The 15,575-nt window shown below is 40.9% G+C and overlaps 1 protein-coding gene across 6 annotated transcripts in view; it reads left to right on the top strand.

Moving 5' to 3' along the window:
* MAPKAP1 (MAPK associated protein 1) overlaps positions 1 to 15,575 on the top strand; it is a 243,021-nt gene that overhangs the window by 173,366 nt on the left and 54,080 nt on the right. For 5 of the 6 annotated variants that reach the window (XM_019421134.2, XM_019421132.2, XM_019421131.2 and 2 more), the window contains one exon: positions 6,496 to 6,603. The exons of the other annotated variant lie outside the window; for it this stretch is intronic. In XM_019421134.2, coding sequence (XP_019276679.1) covers positions 6,496 to 6,603 — 108 coding nt within the window. The remainder of the gene's footprint in view (positions 1 to 6,495; positions 6,604 to 15,575) is intronic. 6 annotated transcript variants of the gene reach the window in all.

Here is a 15,575-nt window from a genome sequence, read left to right as displayed (position 1 = left end):
CTGCTCAGATGTTTCCATCTTGGGGAAGTGGAAGTTCGGTGCTTCCCTCTTCTCTGTTTCCACAGCACCTTACCGGTCCCTGCCTGAAGGGGAGCACTGATTGGGCTCTTTGGATAATAGCTGCTCCTGGGTCTCGCCACCTCCCCCAACCTGCCTGAAGGCAGGAATCACTAATTATTCATGTCTGTGGCTGGGACATTGTTGATGCTTAGAATATGTTTGTTCTATGGACATGCGGAAGGCATCGTAACTTCGCCTCTCCTTTGATATCTGTGTTGCCATGCTCAGCTCTGTGACCTTTACTCATCATTTTTAGACTATTTTTGTAGAACCTAAGCCTAGGGAACCTTAGGAATCCTGGCTGCCAAACAAGTCTCTCATCTTGTAGCTTAAAAGCAAACCTGTTTAAACAGATACGTACCCTCTCCCACCCTACACCCCTGCCTGGGACACACATGAGAAAGGATAGGACGTCTGCTTTGACGCAGCATTCCCCGCCACCATGTATCGTCCCTTAATAGGGCTGTTAGCCTGTTGGGACTCTTGGCCTAGGGGGTATACTTGCACCTCCCCACAGCCATCTCTGTTCCAGCCTGTGCTAGCAGGAACAGCCGCCAGCACTGAGCACTGTGCTAAGGAGTCAAGGATCGTCTCTTCTAATCCTCACAGCAGCCTTCTGAGGAAGTTCTGTTATCCTCATTTTACAGATGAGAAAATACACAGAGATCAAGTAACTTCCCCAGAATGCATATCTGGTTGTGTTACTCCCTGAGAGGGTGCAAGCACCTGGAGTTTCCTGCTCAGAATCCAGCGTTTCCTCTTACTAGCTCATACTTCATCTTTTTTTGGCTACAAGAAGCTCTTTCAGATTAAAGCAGCTCTTGAAGCTGGTGAATGAAAAATAATTGACATGAAGGCACATCCGCGGAGGTATTCCACCTTCGACTTCCTCATTTTTCTCCAGACAGGTTTCTTCAGACCCTCAAACTTGTTCTGATGCTCAGCAATAATAACGATAGGTTCATTCATTTATTTATGACTTCAATCCAAAGAGCATTTGGAACATATACACCCTTACAATAGGATAAAGATACACGTATTGAACAACTACATGAAAGGAAAAGGAAAATAAAGATCCAGAGGGTTCATTGTCCTGGAAATGCGTGCCCAGTCAGCACAGTTGGGTCACGTGTTTAATGCTGAGCTTCCTAACGGGCAAAGGAGAAAGGGACGCTATCAGTTAGTTACAGGATTTATGTTAAACTGTCTAAAGATACAAAAGAGCAAGCCAGTTGCCCAAGAAAGTACAGCTTTTACCGAGAGGTCTGAAGGAAGTTTCTCCCCTTATTTCTTTAGAAATAAGATGCAGAATGGTTGAGGCTATGGTCTCTCTCTTGGGGCTTCTGCACTTGCCTCCCGTTGAATTTCAACTCTCAGCTGGCTCTCAGCTGTTGAGGAATTGTGTGCTAAAACCTTTTATGTTTCAGCCAAGGATTGAAGGGATAGAGGAAGCTGGACTGACCATGTATGTATCCACCGTCCAACAGATACTACAGATTTTCTTTGAAACTTATGTGCTGAGATGTTTGCCTCAGGTTTACAAAATCCCATAAAAATCTTGCCTGGGTATTATAACTTGGAACCCTCCCAAAGTGCCCAGAGCAGTATATTGTTCCTAGACTGTCCAGTGACATGGTGTTACTGCAATAAATACATCATTGGAATGCCCAAGCAGGCTTCCTTGTCGCTGCATAGTAACTGCTTTGCGGAATCTTCCTTTTGTATCCACATCGACTGTGAAGTAGAAGGCATGTGGCTTCATGCGCAGCTGTGACATTTTAAAGCCTCTTTCCAAAGGTGGATGTTGCCTTGAGAGCTATGTCCTGTGCCTTGTGAAAGAGACTTTTATATTTTATAAAATCATTTCCTTAGCAAAAATTTATTAATAGAAACTGACCTCACAGCTTGTCTTTTTAAAATGGTTTTGGCTGCTGTTTTTTCTTTTCTCCCATGTCAGCTGCCTGAAAATTAAGCATTTGATAGAAACTGTAAGTTGATATATCTAGTAGGTCTGGGTTGTCATAATCTTGATTATCATTACCAGACTTTTATTAAAAACTTGTTATGAGGGAGGCGATGTGGTTCGTACATGTTGCAGAGTGCAGCCCTGGCTATGAATCCTAATCCCACCACTTCCTCTGGGACCTTGAGCCAGTTATTTAGCCTTTGTAAGCCCCAGTTTCTTCCCCTATAAAATGGAATTCGTATTCTTTACATCCTAGGGTGACAAATCAGGCGATCTCTATAAAAGGTCTGGTAGAGTACCTGGCACATAGTAGGCCCTGTTAATGTTATGATCTCTTAGTTTTGTTACAGTCCTGTGTTGAGGATGTGGATGACAATTGACACTAGGTAGCACTATTCATGTATCCAACACTGCTCTGCTTTACAACTATTAACTCATTAAATCCTCAGATAGGCCCATGAGGTATTATTATCTTCCCCGTCTTACAGATGAATAAACTGAGCGAGGTTGAATTGCCCCAGAACCATACAGCTAAGCTGCTCAGCCAGGACTAGACCAAGGCAATCTGGCCCCAAGCCCATACCCTTAGCCACCAGCTTAAGTTGCTTCTCATACACACCCTGCCTCTCATTACACATACGGCTTGAAGTTATCAGTCTGGCCTTTTCAGGGGAAAGTGTATATGACAGGCTTTCCATGTGAGGGGTCTTCTCCACTGTTCAGGCAAGAATTAGGAGAGAAGTTGATATTTGTAAGAGGCAATTTTCCATTTGGGTTTTGATCTCAAGTCTCATCTAGAGCTTAACCACCCTGCTTTCCCTAAAGTCAAGACCTATCAGTCTTTTGGTAAGTTCATAAATAGGTTTCCAAGTTGGTCTTTAGCTTTTATGGAAGAGTGGAGGGAGTACCCAGGGCAGAAGATGACGCTCAGAATTTCAGTTACTGACAAAACTGGGCACACATAGGCATATTCTTAAGGAAAGATGGAAGGAGAGAGTCTTCCTGGATGGATGGAAAAATAAGGTGATCCTGTCTTCATAAGGACCCAGGATACAGCCATTGGACAGGATATTTAGTATGTATGGATTTCATTAAAATAAATTATTTCAGATCATTTTCAGTTTGAATTTATAGAAAACCACAAGTTAAGTGATTCAGAACCCAAACAAAACAACAAATCTACAAAAATCTATAGTATGGTATAAACTATGGCCTCTTTATAATTGGCCAGTAATTTATAGTTCACTAGAGAAAGAAAGGTTCAGAACACACAGGCTTCAGAGCTTAAGACCCTTGGGTTTTATTTCCCCTGTCCTACTTCCTACCTTTGTGATCTTGGGCAAGTTACTTCACCCTGCCAACCTTCAGGGTCCCAGCCTTCAGGGTCCCAATCTGTCAAATGGGGATAATAGTGTCTGCCTCTTAGAGTTGCTGTGAGCATACACTAAGGTAACATGTGGAGAGTGCTTGGCATATAATAGCCGTTCAGTAAGTGAGAGTCATCATCATATTAGGCTTCAGGGAGAAAGTCCTAAAGCTACTTTCACGAAAGAAACTGTCTTAATAGAAATATCTGCAAGACCTAAGAAACAAGAGAGTACATGTTGAATGATGGCAGTTATGACTTTGAGAGTGGTGCAGGGGCTCATGTTTGGGGACAAGGAACCTTTCCTAGTACCCCCTGCCCTCCCCTGCCCCCGCAATTTCCCTCATCATGTTTCCCAGACAGCTGCAGAGACTGGAAGGAAAAGAGTGCAAAGGAGACCAGCCTGAAATAACCCTGATGCACCCAGGCCTTGGCTCCCAGCGATCGGGAAAGGGGTGGCTCGTTTACAGTCCAGCTGTCAGGCACACGGCTTCAGAAGCCCAACCCCCTGTACCCTGGGCTCAGAGTCAGACTACGCAAGCCTAGGTTACAGGGTTACTTAAGATGAAAATAGCGATCTACATAAACAGACGAATGTCTAGTTTTGATTAAATTATCGCATGTGAAAGGCCCATTAGAGATGCCACAACGTGTGGTGATTATGGTATCCTCAGAAAAATGGTGTAGTAAGAGATCAGAAGACTTATAAGTATATATGACCTATTTTAAATGATAAAAGTAGCCTTTATTATAGGAAATGTAAAAAATACAGAAAAACACTAAGGAAAAATAAAAACACTCATTATCCCACTATCCAGTACAAACACTATTCACGTTTTTTAATGTTTATTTATTTTTGAGAGAGAGAGACAGAGTCAGAGCATGAGCTGGGGGAGAGGCAGAGAGAGAGAGGGATACATCGAATCTGAAGTAGGCTCCAGGCATGAACCTTGAGATCATGACCTGAGCCAAATTCAGAAGCTTAACTGACTGAGCCACCCAGGCGCCCCAGCACTATTCACATTTTGGAAATAACTTTGCAGTCTCTTTTCCCCTCTGTGACTTTACCTATATTTTTTCACAATTGCAATCATCCTGCATATATTGTGTTATAGTTTGCCATTTTCATAAAATAGCATATTATAAACATGTTTTATAAAATTAAGTATTTTTGCAGCATCACTTTTAATATCTCTGTGGCATTTCACAATATTTTGTTTAATCAGTCCCCTGTTGTTATATCTAGAGTGTTCCCAAATTTCGGCTGTCATTAAAAAAATGAATTATTATAGCTAAACTGTGTACCTGATTTCACTGTAAATCCATAGAGGTGGATGTCAGTGTCTTGCCCATTGTGTTGCTGGGAGGTACTGGGGGTGGGGCCGCCCAAGATTGTTTGACAGGCCAGCGTCTTAGAAAGTAGCCGTCTAGGTTCAGCAGTGACTCCCTTCCTAGTGGGCTGAAAGGCCCACAGCTATGAAAGGTAGGTGTTAGGGAGGGGAAAGGAGAGGGTGGATGGGAATCTTCTCGCCAACTAAGTTTTCTGAAAGTTCAGCTGGGCATGATTTTTCTGTGATTACGTCCACCAGTGACATCAGGAATCAACAGCAAACATGCCTGGTAATTGACAGATATCAGTGGCAAGTGACAGGTATTGAATACTAGGAATTACCTGTGTTTCCATACCTTTATTTGCTAAATCTTTTTGAAATGAAAATATAACTGGTGTATAATGTTGACCTGAATGTAGCATATTAGAGTTTATAGGAATCATGTAGGCTTCTGAGCATGTATTTGCATAAACAGTTGTATAAGTATTTTGAGCATTGTTTACTTAGTAAAAATTTAAGAGCTATCTGGAGTGTAAAAAAGACTGAACGTGTGTAATAACTCTGAGAATTGCTGATGAAATACCAATTAGAGGAAAGAGGGACTGTCCCATGAAACTGCAGTGCTCTCAGTGAACATAGAACATAGGCGAGGAGAATGACACGGAGGAGGTGAGCGAAATGCCTTCAATTGCTGAGGGAGAAGTACTGGGTGTGAATAACAGCAAGCTGACAACAGCTGAAGAACATATCTAAAAATATGTGTTCTGCCCGGGAGCCCCGGAAGGCCTCTGATGCTTTCCTCAGATCCCTTACAGCCCTCCTCTGTCTGACCAAACATGCCTTTCAGAGTCAAAATAAGAAGACAGTTTCTTACACCTCGAATCTTTTCAATAGCCATTAACAACAGGAGTAGTCTTTTGAATCTGATCATTGGACCCGTTAGGTGTTATCTGAGAAGAACAAGATTGTCATTTGGCTTGACAAAGAAATACATGAATAAATGTATAAAATGCCCAGTGTTTTATTAAGATCTGCCAGAACCCCCTGTGTGACACAGGATGGCTAGTATTCCTGGTTTTCAGTATTATTGAACCTGTGTCTTTGTGTTTTCATGAATGTTTCAACAAAAACATGAATCAGCAGCCACTGTCTATCACTGTAACCCTTAAAGCAGAGAATTTTTTTTAACCTCACCTGCTTTTTAAAATGTTTTTGAATTTTGGGGCTGTCATCATATTAGAATTCTACACATACTTTATCCCTGCTTATAATTGATTATGCATTATTATATAGTGATTATTAATAAGTACTTCTGTAGGAGTGCTTCCTATGAGGCAGGTGCATTACTAAGTATTTTTCCTGAATCATCTGTAATCGTCACAGTAATCTTTAAGGTATAAGCATTTCCCCCATCACATATTAGGGAACAGAGGCTCCGAGGGGGTAGGTTACCTGCCTCCTACCTGAGAAACCAGGTAACCCTGTTGTGATTCCAGGTCAGTCTGACTCAGAAGCCATCTGCCTTTCTGGGAGCTGAGCAGAAACGGAGCTGATAATAGAACAAACACGTGTGTGGAACGTTGTGGGGGAAAAAAAAAAAACAAAACCCAAACTCTTCCTTCTTGGATAGCTAGAGCCCTCAGACAGACCAGCATTTTCCTAATGCTTAAATCAGCTTTTTGCCAGTATTTGGGTGTTTTGTTTTGTTTTTTTCAATATTAAATTCACTGTTTCAGACTTCCTCCCCTCCTCCTGCCCCTTTGATCTTCCAGGCCCTCAGTACCGCCTGGAGAAGCAGAGTGAGCCCAATGTCGCCGTGGACCTGGAAAGCACTTTGGAGAGCCAGAGCGCATGGGAGTTCTGCCTGGTCCGCGAGAACAGTACGTTGGCCTCCTCGCTCCATGCCCGCTTTGTCCGTTGCAAACATGCTTAGGAGTCCTGTGTTTGGGAACACTCAGTGGTCTGGCTTCCCTTGGCAGCTTTGAGATGATTTTTTTTCCCAAGGCAGAGCTCAGCCTCCGTGCCAAAAGTGTGTCCCAAAATGAAATGATTGATTTTATGCATTTTGGTAAGAAGTCTGCATCCTGTTTAGCACTCTGTGATTAATATTTTTCTGTTGAACTGTATCTTCCTAAGTTAGGAGCAGCCCTGGAAGCAGCTTAGAAATAAATATGAGGCCTTTTCTGAGGAAAGACTATTTTGTACATAAAACAACTGGCCCCTGTCAGTATCACTGTTCAGAGTTCTAGTTTTAGAAAATTCTGTTTGCATATTTCTTAGTAGGAGGCAATGTAGTGTTTCCCAGAGCTATGCTGTAAACCCTTTTAAAACTTCGGTTAATTTCTTTCATTTTTTTCTTTAGTTTCCAAGTTGTGAATCTTTGCCATTCCCTCCTCTATACTCCCGCTGACTTACGGGGCAGGTGACATGAAAACTGAGATTATGGCAGCCAATTCTCTGCAGTTATTCCTGCTTTGGGGCATTTACAGAGGCTGTTTCTTCTGTGAGGAACACACTTTCCCCCACTCCAGTTAACTGTTTCTCACCCTTTGTCTCTGTTCAAATGTCACATCTTCAAAAAGGCCACCTGTGATCTCCCTGTCCCCTGTCACCTAAACCTAATCCGTTCCTCATTTGGGTGCCCTGTTAGGTTCTGTCTCAGAGCATACTACTTTTTCTTCATTATATATATATTTCTGTTTATAATTATATATTTTTCTCAATGATTGTTTGATTATCTCCCCCACTAGATTGTCAAGTCTCTGAGCACATCTTTGGCTCATACCAGGTTGTCCCTCATTATTTCAGCAAATACTTGCTCATCATTCACTCTAGGCCGATACTGTGGAACTTAGTAAATAAAGAATGAATGAATCAATGAATGAATGAATGTCAGTTTTTAGTCATGCCACTGGCCCTCTAAGCAAGACCAGCCTACTACTCATTGACCAGGGGCCCTGGCAGCCTCTGCTGGAGAGGCATGCACAAATTTCACCAGAATAGTGAAACACGATCTTGCCCTTAGCAACAAATTCTCAAAGGCAGAAGGTTGGTATCCCCACAGACTGCCGCCGGTTGTAAGTATCTTATATAAATATGCAAAGAAATAAAAATTAATTGGATTCCCAAATGCTCCAAAAATTCAAATAAATAGTAAAAAAAAAAAAAAAAAAGTTTATCCCTGTCAACAATCTAAGATAGAAACATTTTAAAGCAACAATGTAACTCTTTTCACCAATTAAATAAGCTAGGTGTTTCCGAAAGAGTCCTTATTGCTAGGGAGAAATAGGCATATTCAAATACCTAAGTTAAGGCAAGTTAATGTAACTGAGAGTATCAAGAGACCTAAAGATGTTTTCCCCGGCGTGTCTTTTTTTTTCTCCTTTTTAATTTTTTTTTTAACATTTATGTATTTTTGAGAGACAGGACACAAGCAGGGGAGGGGCAGAGAGAGAGGGAAACACAGAATCCAAAGCAGGCTCCAGGCTCTGAGCCGTCAGCACACAGAGCCTGATGCAGGGTCCGAACCCACAAACCATAAGATCATGACCTGAGCCAAAGTCGGATGCCCAACCAACTGAGCCACCCAGGTACCCCCTCCCTGGCATTTCTGCTTTTGGGAATCTATCTTAAGGAGAAAAAATCTAAAATGCAAAAAATATTTATGTGTAATGATAGTTGTTAGATATTTATGATGTCTAACACTAGAAGAATAGTCAAATAAGGTATATCTATATTGGAAAATTGTGCAGGCATCACCTTTTGATAAAGGCAGACTAAGTAGCTTGGACAAATTCCCCCACTGAAGGTAACTTAAAAAGCTGATTTTTTTAAAAAGCTGATTAAAATACATAAATCCTCACCCTAACGTCATCAGAAAGCATGAGAAATAAAATAATTAATGTTCTATATCTGGAAGAAGATTGAACCTAAAGAAGGGAGATCAATACCTAGGAACAATTTTGTCCTGACATCATCTGAATTTGAGGACTACAATATTTAAAGGAAATTTTACCACCTTCAAATTCATATATTACAAAAGAAGAAATTCCAAGAAGTAATAAGCTAAGCATTCAGCTCAGGAAGTTAGAAAAGAAACCAAATAAAGAAACATAAAGAAAATAAAAAGAAAGAAGCAATAAAGAGCATAAATTAATGAAATAGAATATTTAGGGACATCAAAATCAAAGTTCTTAGAAAACACTAATAAATTACTAAACCTCTGATAAAATGGATCAAACACAAGAAATAACAGAAACAAATAGTAATAAAAATGAAAAGGAGGTTTATTATCTGTTTAGTAACTACAGATCCAGCAGTTATTAACAGATAATATGAAATTAGTTTGAAAACCTCCATACCAAAAATTGTGAAAATGTATATGAAATGACAAATCCCTAAAAAGAAAAAGGAAAAAAAAAAAGACAGCTTACCAAAATTGACAGAAGAAGAAATAGGAAACTGGAATATTCCCGTAACTATTTTGAAAATTGAGTTCATGATTAAAAATCTGTCCACAAAGAAAACTCACACCTGGGTGATTTTGCTAGCTAGTTCTGCCAGATACTTCAGGAAGAAATAACTCCCATCTTACATCAACTATTCCAAAGAAAAGAAAAAGAAGTGACACTCTCTGATTCATTTTAAGAAACTGTCTCAGTCTTGTTACCAAACCCTAATAAGACCATACAACACAGAAAATTTAAATAGATGCAAATATCCTAAACAATATTAAACTGAATTCAGTATTATATTAAGGGAATAATATAGCATTCCCACGGTGGGTTTATTCAAAGAATTCAAGGTTAGTTTAACATTAGAAAAACCCAGTCAGGATAATTTGCCACAATAGCAGATTAAAAGAACAATCATCGGGGCACCTGGGTGGTTCAGTTGGTTGAGCATCTGACTTTTTAGCTCAGGTCATGATCTCATGGTTCATGGGATTGAGCCCCACATCAGGCTCTGTGCTGACAGCTCACAGCCTGGAACCTGCTTCGGGTTCTGTGTCTCCTTCTCTTTGCCCCTCCCCCACTCATGCTCTGTCTCTCTCTCTCTCTCTCTCTCTCTCTCTCAAAAATAAATAAACATTTAAAAATTTTTTTAAAAAAGGAACAGTCATTTCAGAATATGTGGAATATTCAACCATTGTAAGTTGTGTTTACCGAGAGTTTTCATAACAGGAGAAATAACTTTGATGTAATATTAAGGAGGAAGAATGTCAAGGATACAAAACAAGCTATATGGACTAATATCAACTATGTTAAAAAGAATAGAAGGAAAGTGTCAAAATATTAATAGTGGTCTCTGGTTGGCAAGATTTTGTGTAATTCATTTTTGTTCCTCTTTATACTTCATTTATACTTTCTGGAGTTTCCATAATGAGCATCCATGACTTTCTAAGAAGAAAATGCAAACAAACAATAAGGTCAAGTTGATATAGATAAAGATTATGTAATGAGAGTAGCTCTTAGTTTAATAGTCCTTGTGACATTTGAAATCTCAAACCATGTACAGTGCCACACCATGGCTCACCAAAGGGGGAATTAGAATAGCACACCCCTTTGTAACTTGCTTAACTAATTTTTTTTAACCTTATGTAAGTGGGTAATCCTTCCCCCCTGTCATTTTCTTTCATCTTTAAAGAATCTAGTCTAAAACAAACTGGGGAAACTGATTCACAGGAGTTCTGTAGTGGATTCTGTTTCAGAATATTGACTCCTTGTTAAATGATTAAGAGGAAATATCATTTGTTAGCATCTTGGTAAATTTTTTGGATATGTAGTACTTATTCACGTAAAAAAAAATTCCTCAGGTAACAAAGTGTCTCTAGTGAAAACTTCGCCTCTCTCCTCTCCCCTAGTTCTCCTTCCAGAGACCACAGTGGTTTCCAGTTTCTTTGGTGTCTTTCCAGGCATTGTCTGTGTACACGCAAGCATGTTCTGATTACGGATGTGACTGTACCCCCTACGTACATATATATGCTGACATGTATGCAATGTACACGTACATTTGTTCTTCCTCTTTTTAGAAACAGATGATAGCAAACTTACCATTAATGTTCTCATCTTTCTCTTTTCATTTTAACGATACATTGTAGAGCTTTTTCATGTTAATCCACGTGCTGTTCCACATACAAATTCACCTCTTTCTGTCTTTTCTCTTTTTTTAAAATCTTTTTTTCACCTCTTTTTTTAACTGCGCCACAGTATTTCAAAGTGTACATAATTTCAAATCTGTTTTGCTTTGCTTTGCTTTGCTTTGTTTTGAAGATGAGGCCTATCGCTCATCCTAGGAAAGAGACACTGAGGATTGTTAGATAAAGCTTTGAAATCTGGGCTCTTATTCTCACTCCACTTCTAAGCATGAGCACAGTCTTAAATAACTTGTGTGATATCTGTGAGCCTCAGCATCTTAAAGGATTTGCAAGAAATTCCAATTGTCTCGCTCTGAGTCAAAATCACTGTGTTCACGAAAGAAGCCCTCACCCGCATTTACAAAGGGCACAAGGCAGTCAGTGGTTTGAAAAAGTGGAATATTATAACTACTCTTCATAAAGTGGAAGTAAATAAAAACAATTTACTCCTTTTCTAGAGAAGGGTTGTTTTTTTTAAATCTTTTTTAATTTATTTAATTTATTTTTATTTTAAGTAGTTCCAGTGTGGAGCCCAATGCAGAACTTGAACTCAAAACCCTGAGATCAAGACCTGAGATGAGATCAAGAGTCAGACACTCAACTGACTGAGCCACCCAAGTGCCCCAACCTTTGCTTTATTTTAAATAGAAATTCCAATGAGGAAAGACATATTGTTCTTCCAGTATTAAGAATAGCTTAATAGCTGTGTATTAAAAATTTGGGTTGAGACGTAAATATTTCAAAAATGGATTTTTTGCTTCTGTTGGTATGTTTGATCAGGACAAGCTTGCTGTCCATAAAGCCTTTTTTTTTTTTTTACATTTATTTGTTTATTTTGAGAGACCATGCGTGAGTGGGGGACAGGCAGAGAGAGGGGGAGAAAGAGAGTATCAAGCAGGCTCCACGTTGTCAGTGTTGAGCCCAATGCAGGGCTCAATCCCATAAACCATGAGCTCATGACCCGAGCCGAAATCAAGAATCAGATGCTTAACTGATTAAGCCACCCAGGCACCCCCATAAAGCCATTATAGAAGTGAGCTAAATTGTGAACATCTATTATGCATTGTTTAAGGGACTATGCTGTTGAGCCAGACTAAGTAAAGGCAGTTTACGTTCTGGCCCTGCCACTTACTGGCTGTGTGACCTTGAACAATTTACCTAACCTTTATTGAGTAGTTTATCTGCCCTCATAAGGTTGATAGAATTCAGTGAGTTTCAATAATGATAACGTTCTTAGAATGGTGCCTGGCACATAATAAATACTCAATAAATGTTAACTGTAATTAATAAATAATGAAAGCAGCATTCTGTGGCTGACAGAGCAGATGGGCCACAGATGTGGAGATCTGGAATCATAGACCTGTCGGGGCCCACAAGGAGGTGTGTGATGGGAGAAGGAAGTGATACAGAATGGAGTGAGGAAGGGGAGTGGAGGGCAGGCATGTCTGTAATCTGTGTCATAAGATGAGAGAACTTGGAAGCAGGGTACTTTCCAGCATATATGCTTTGGGGTTCCAGAAGAGATGCATACCTTATAAGTAAAGCACACGACCGTAAAGGTAGATATAAGCCTTTCAGTTTTTCTCCAAGTGGGATGGGCATACCTTTGTATCAACCACATCAAAGGATGTTTTTTTAATGATTTATTTAGGCCTTATTGTAAGGCATTGTGCTAGACATTTTGCAAATGCTCTCTTTTTCTCTCTCTTTTTAAAGTTTATTTATCTTCAAAGAGAAAAAGTGTGCAAGCATGCATGTGCAAGCGGGGAAGGACAGAATCCCAAGCAGGCTCTGTGCAGTCAGCACGGAGCCCAGCTCGGGACTTGATCACACAAACCATGAGATGGTGACCTGAGCCGAAATCAAGAGTTGGATGTTTAACCAACTGAGCCATCCAGGTGCCCCTACAAATGCTCTTGTAGTTTTCATAACCACCCTATAAGATACTGTTCTAATTGTGGAGAGAAGTTGTGACTTACCCAAAGTTAGCTAGCCAACAAATGTCAGAACCAGAATCCTCGGTCAGCTGTCTGATTCCAAAGCCCACCCTGAGATTGTTGATAAAATAACCTAAATTTTCAACCCTAAGAATTGTGATGACCATTGTCTTACACACTCTGAGAGAGAAGCTTGCTAATGAAGCTAATATGACAAGAGTGTCTGCCTGGGGACTGAGAGCTAACATTTGTGCTTGGATCTTGGCTTAAATAAGAAAATGACAAGCCAAAGTCCTTGAGCTTTCCAGTTTGGATTCTTGTCTGATAATCTACTACATCCTTCAGCCAACTGTCTGCCAGAAGCTGGAATCAGACCAGAAGGAGACATGAGTACATTGGAGAGGATGTAACATTAGAAGACTTCCATTCTTGTCCAAGCATCTATATAAATCCTGGCACCAAACTTGAGCCTCAGTTTCTTTTTGTGCCACGTGTTGCCGGTGACCTTTTCACTTACCCACTGATCACACATAGGTAGCCCATCCAGGTCCTTAGAAGAAAGACACAGTGTGAACCAACTTATTCTTTGCACAACTTTTAAGAGAGAAACTTGGGAATTCTCCACCGTCAGAGCTGAACTAGGCTTGAAATTAAACTGGCTTAACGGAGTACCAAGAAAACGTCAGACACTGTCTTTACTGTTTGATCACTCAGTAGTCTGTCCTTCTAGTAGTTCAGCATAGTGTTTTGAAAGCACTATGCCTCTGCAGCCTCTGACATTAGACAAATCATGTTCCCTCTCTGAGCCTCAGTTTCCTATATAAATGGAGGTCGTTGAATCTGTTTTATAAGGGTTTTTTGAGGATTAAATGAGATACAAGTGCTGCCATAATAACAGCCTTTTAGGCCACTGTGCTCATCATCCTTAATTTATAGAAGAAACTGAAGCTTTACGGGATGATTTGCTCATGATCACATGAATAATGATGGGGGGTGGGGATGGGAGGCTGGAAAACTTTTCTGTCCAGTAAGTCTAGAACAACGGTTGAATCTGATTATTTTATTTCCTAAGTAGAAGTTGCCATCCAGAGGTTTCAGTTGTTCTCTAAATGCCAGCTCATCCTCCTTTGATCTTTAAAGGAGACCTTCTATTATTTCAATGCCTTACTGAAATCCTTAATTTCCTTAGGTTAAGGCTATACTGAGGAAGGCCTCAACTCAAGGTGGACAGTCACCTAGATAAGTGGACTGTGGCAGGACAGTGTCTCTGGGTCTTAGTCTGTGGGAAGCCTCTTTCAGCTTTGTTAGTTTGCCCTTGAAGACCGAAAGAGGAGGCAGCTCTGCCTAAAAAGCCTCCCAGACCACTCCCTGGACTCCGGAAGAGTCTCTCCCTACCCCAGTCTAATCACTGATTCCACTGGATGGATTACACTGGACTGTGACCACCACCACCCCTCGCCCAGGGCAGGGACCATCGGGTGCTGCGGCCAGGTATAGTTTATTCCCCTGGATGGAGTGAGCATCCTGAGTCCCTGGCATCACCAGGCCTCTCAGTAGGGCTCCAGGGGACAAGTACATGATCGCTTTTAAAGACCATTGGGGATTTAGGTAAGTATCTAAGCCTGTGTTTCTTCATGCTGGTACTTGGGCTGCCCCCCGCCCCACTCCCTGCCGCTGCCCAATACTACTAAATAAGAAAAGAAGGCAGGAAGCAGCCATAGGCAGTGAATGTTTGTTAATCATGATGTGTTTCCAGCTCCTCTTCATGGTGCTTATTCATAGTGGGCTGATCCCTCCTCCTGTGTGTGCTCTGTGCCAGCCCTGGAGACTCCCCGGTGGTTCCATTTGGCTTCTGGAGGCTTTGCTTTCTTCAGCTACAAATTACTAATCTCTCCAATTTCTGTCATGTGACTTAAATGCCAAGGCTGTAAGCCTCTTTTATTATACCACAACAGCAGTCTTTAAACGCAAAAGGGAATGTGATTGTGCAAATAAACTCTATTTACAAATAGAAATGACCTGTGGTGTTCACGGTACGGATTTTAGGTTCAGTTGCTGCTGAAAGCCAGCTATGTGTCTGGCTTTGGTTGGGGGAAAAGCATTCACCATAAGGAGTTTTTGTACGGGTGAAGGTTTTTGCACATATATATTGGATAATAACTCCCTGCTTGCTGCACGCTAACAGAATTTAAATGAAACAAAAACGTTATCCCCAGTGTAAGAATACCTGTGTGTCTGCACCTCTTGCTTTCTAGTTAATGTGGGCTGGTTGGTAATGTGTTGTAGTGGGAAACGCAAGATGTTTACAGGTACTGTGTGACCTTGGGCAAGTCCTTCTCTGCCAACTTCGTTTTCCCATCTGTAAAATGTGATGGTAATCCCTATCCTTTGGCGATATTGGGAGGATTAAGCGACTTTGTGTGTACTAAAAGCACATAGTGATGTGTAATGCACAGGGCAAGCGTTGACCATTCCAGTGTTTGTCTGCTGTGTGCCTGAGACATAGGGCGAGCACCTGTGCCCAGACACCACAGCTAGTCCATTGCTTGTGTGTGATGGCCTCTTCCTTCCCTGTTATTCCTGGTTTCCCACTAGCTCTTAGACTTCCCACAGGCCCTTTTGGCAATGGCCAGCACCAAGGGTAGATGGTACCTAGGGCAAAAGACAGTGCTAACCTATACTAGAAGCAGACTTGTGCCCTGTCCACACCTACTTCTTCAGTAATGAATCTCTGAATTGTACTATGTGGGCTGAGAAATTCCACATGAATTGCATTTTT

The sequence above is a fragment of the Panthera pardus genome, unplaced genomic scaffold (genome assembly GCF_024362965.1).
Source record: "Panthera pardus isolate Hobbes unplaced genomic scaffold, ASM2436296v1 HiC_scaffold_20, whole genome shotgun sequence".
Taxonomy (NCBI): Eukaryota; Metazoa; Chordata; class Mammalia; order Carnivora; family Felidae; genus Panthera; species Panthera pardus.
Note: the sequence above shows the minus strand (reverse complement) of the source record. Positions and strands in the feature narration are given on the sequence as shown.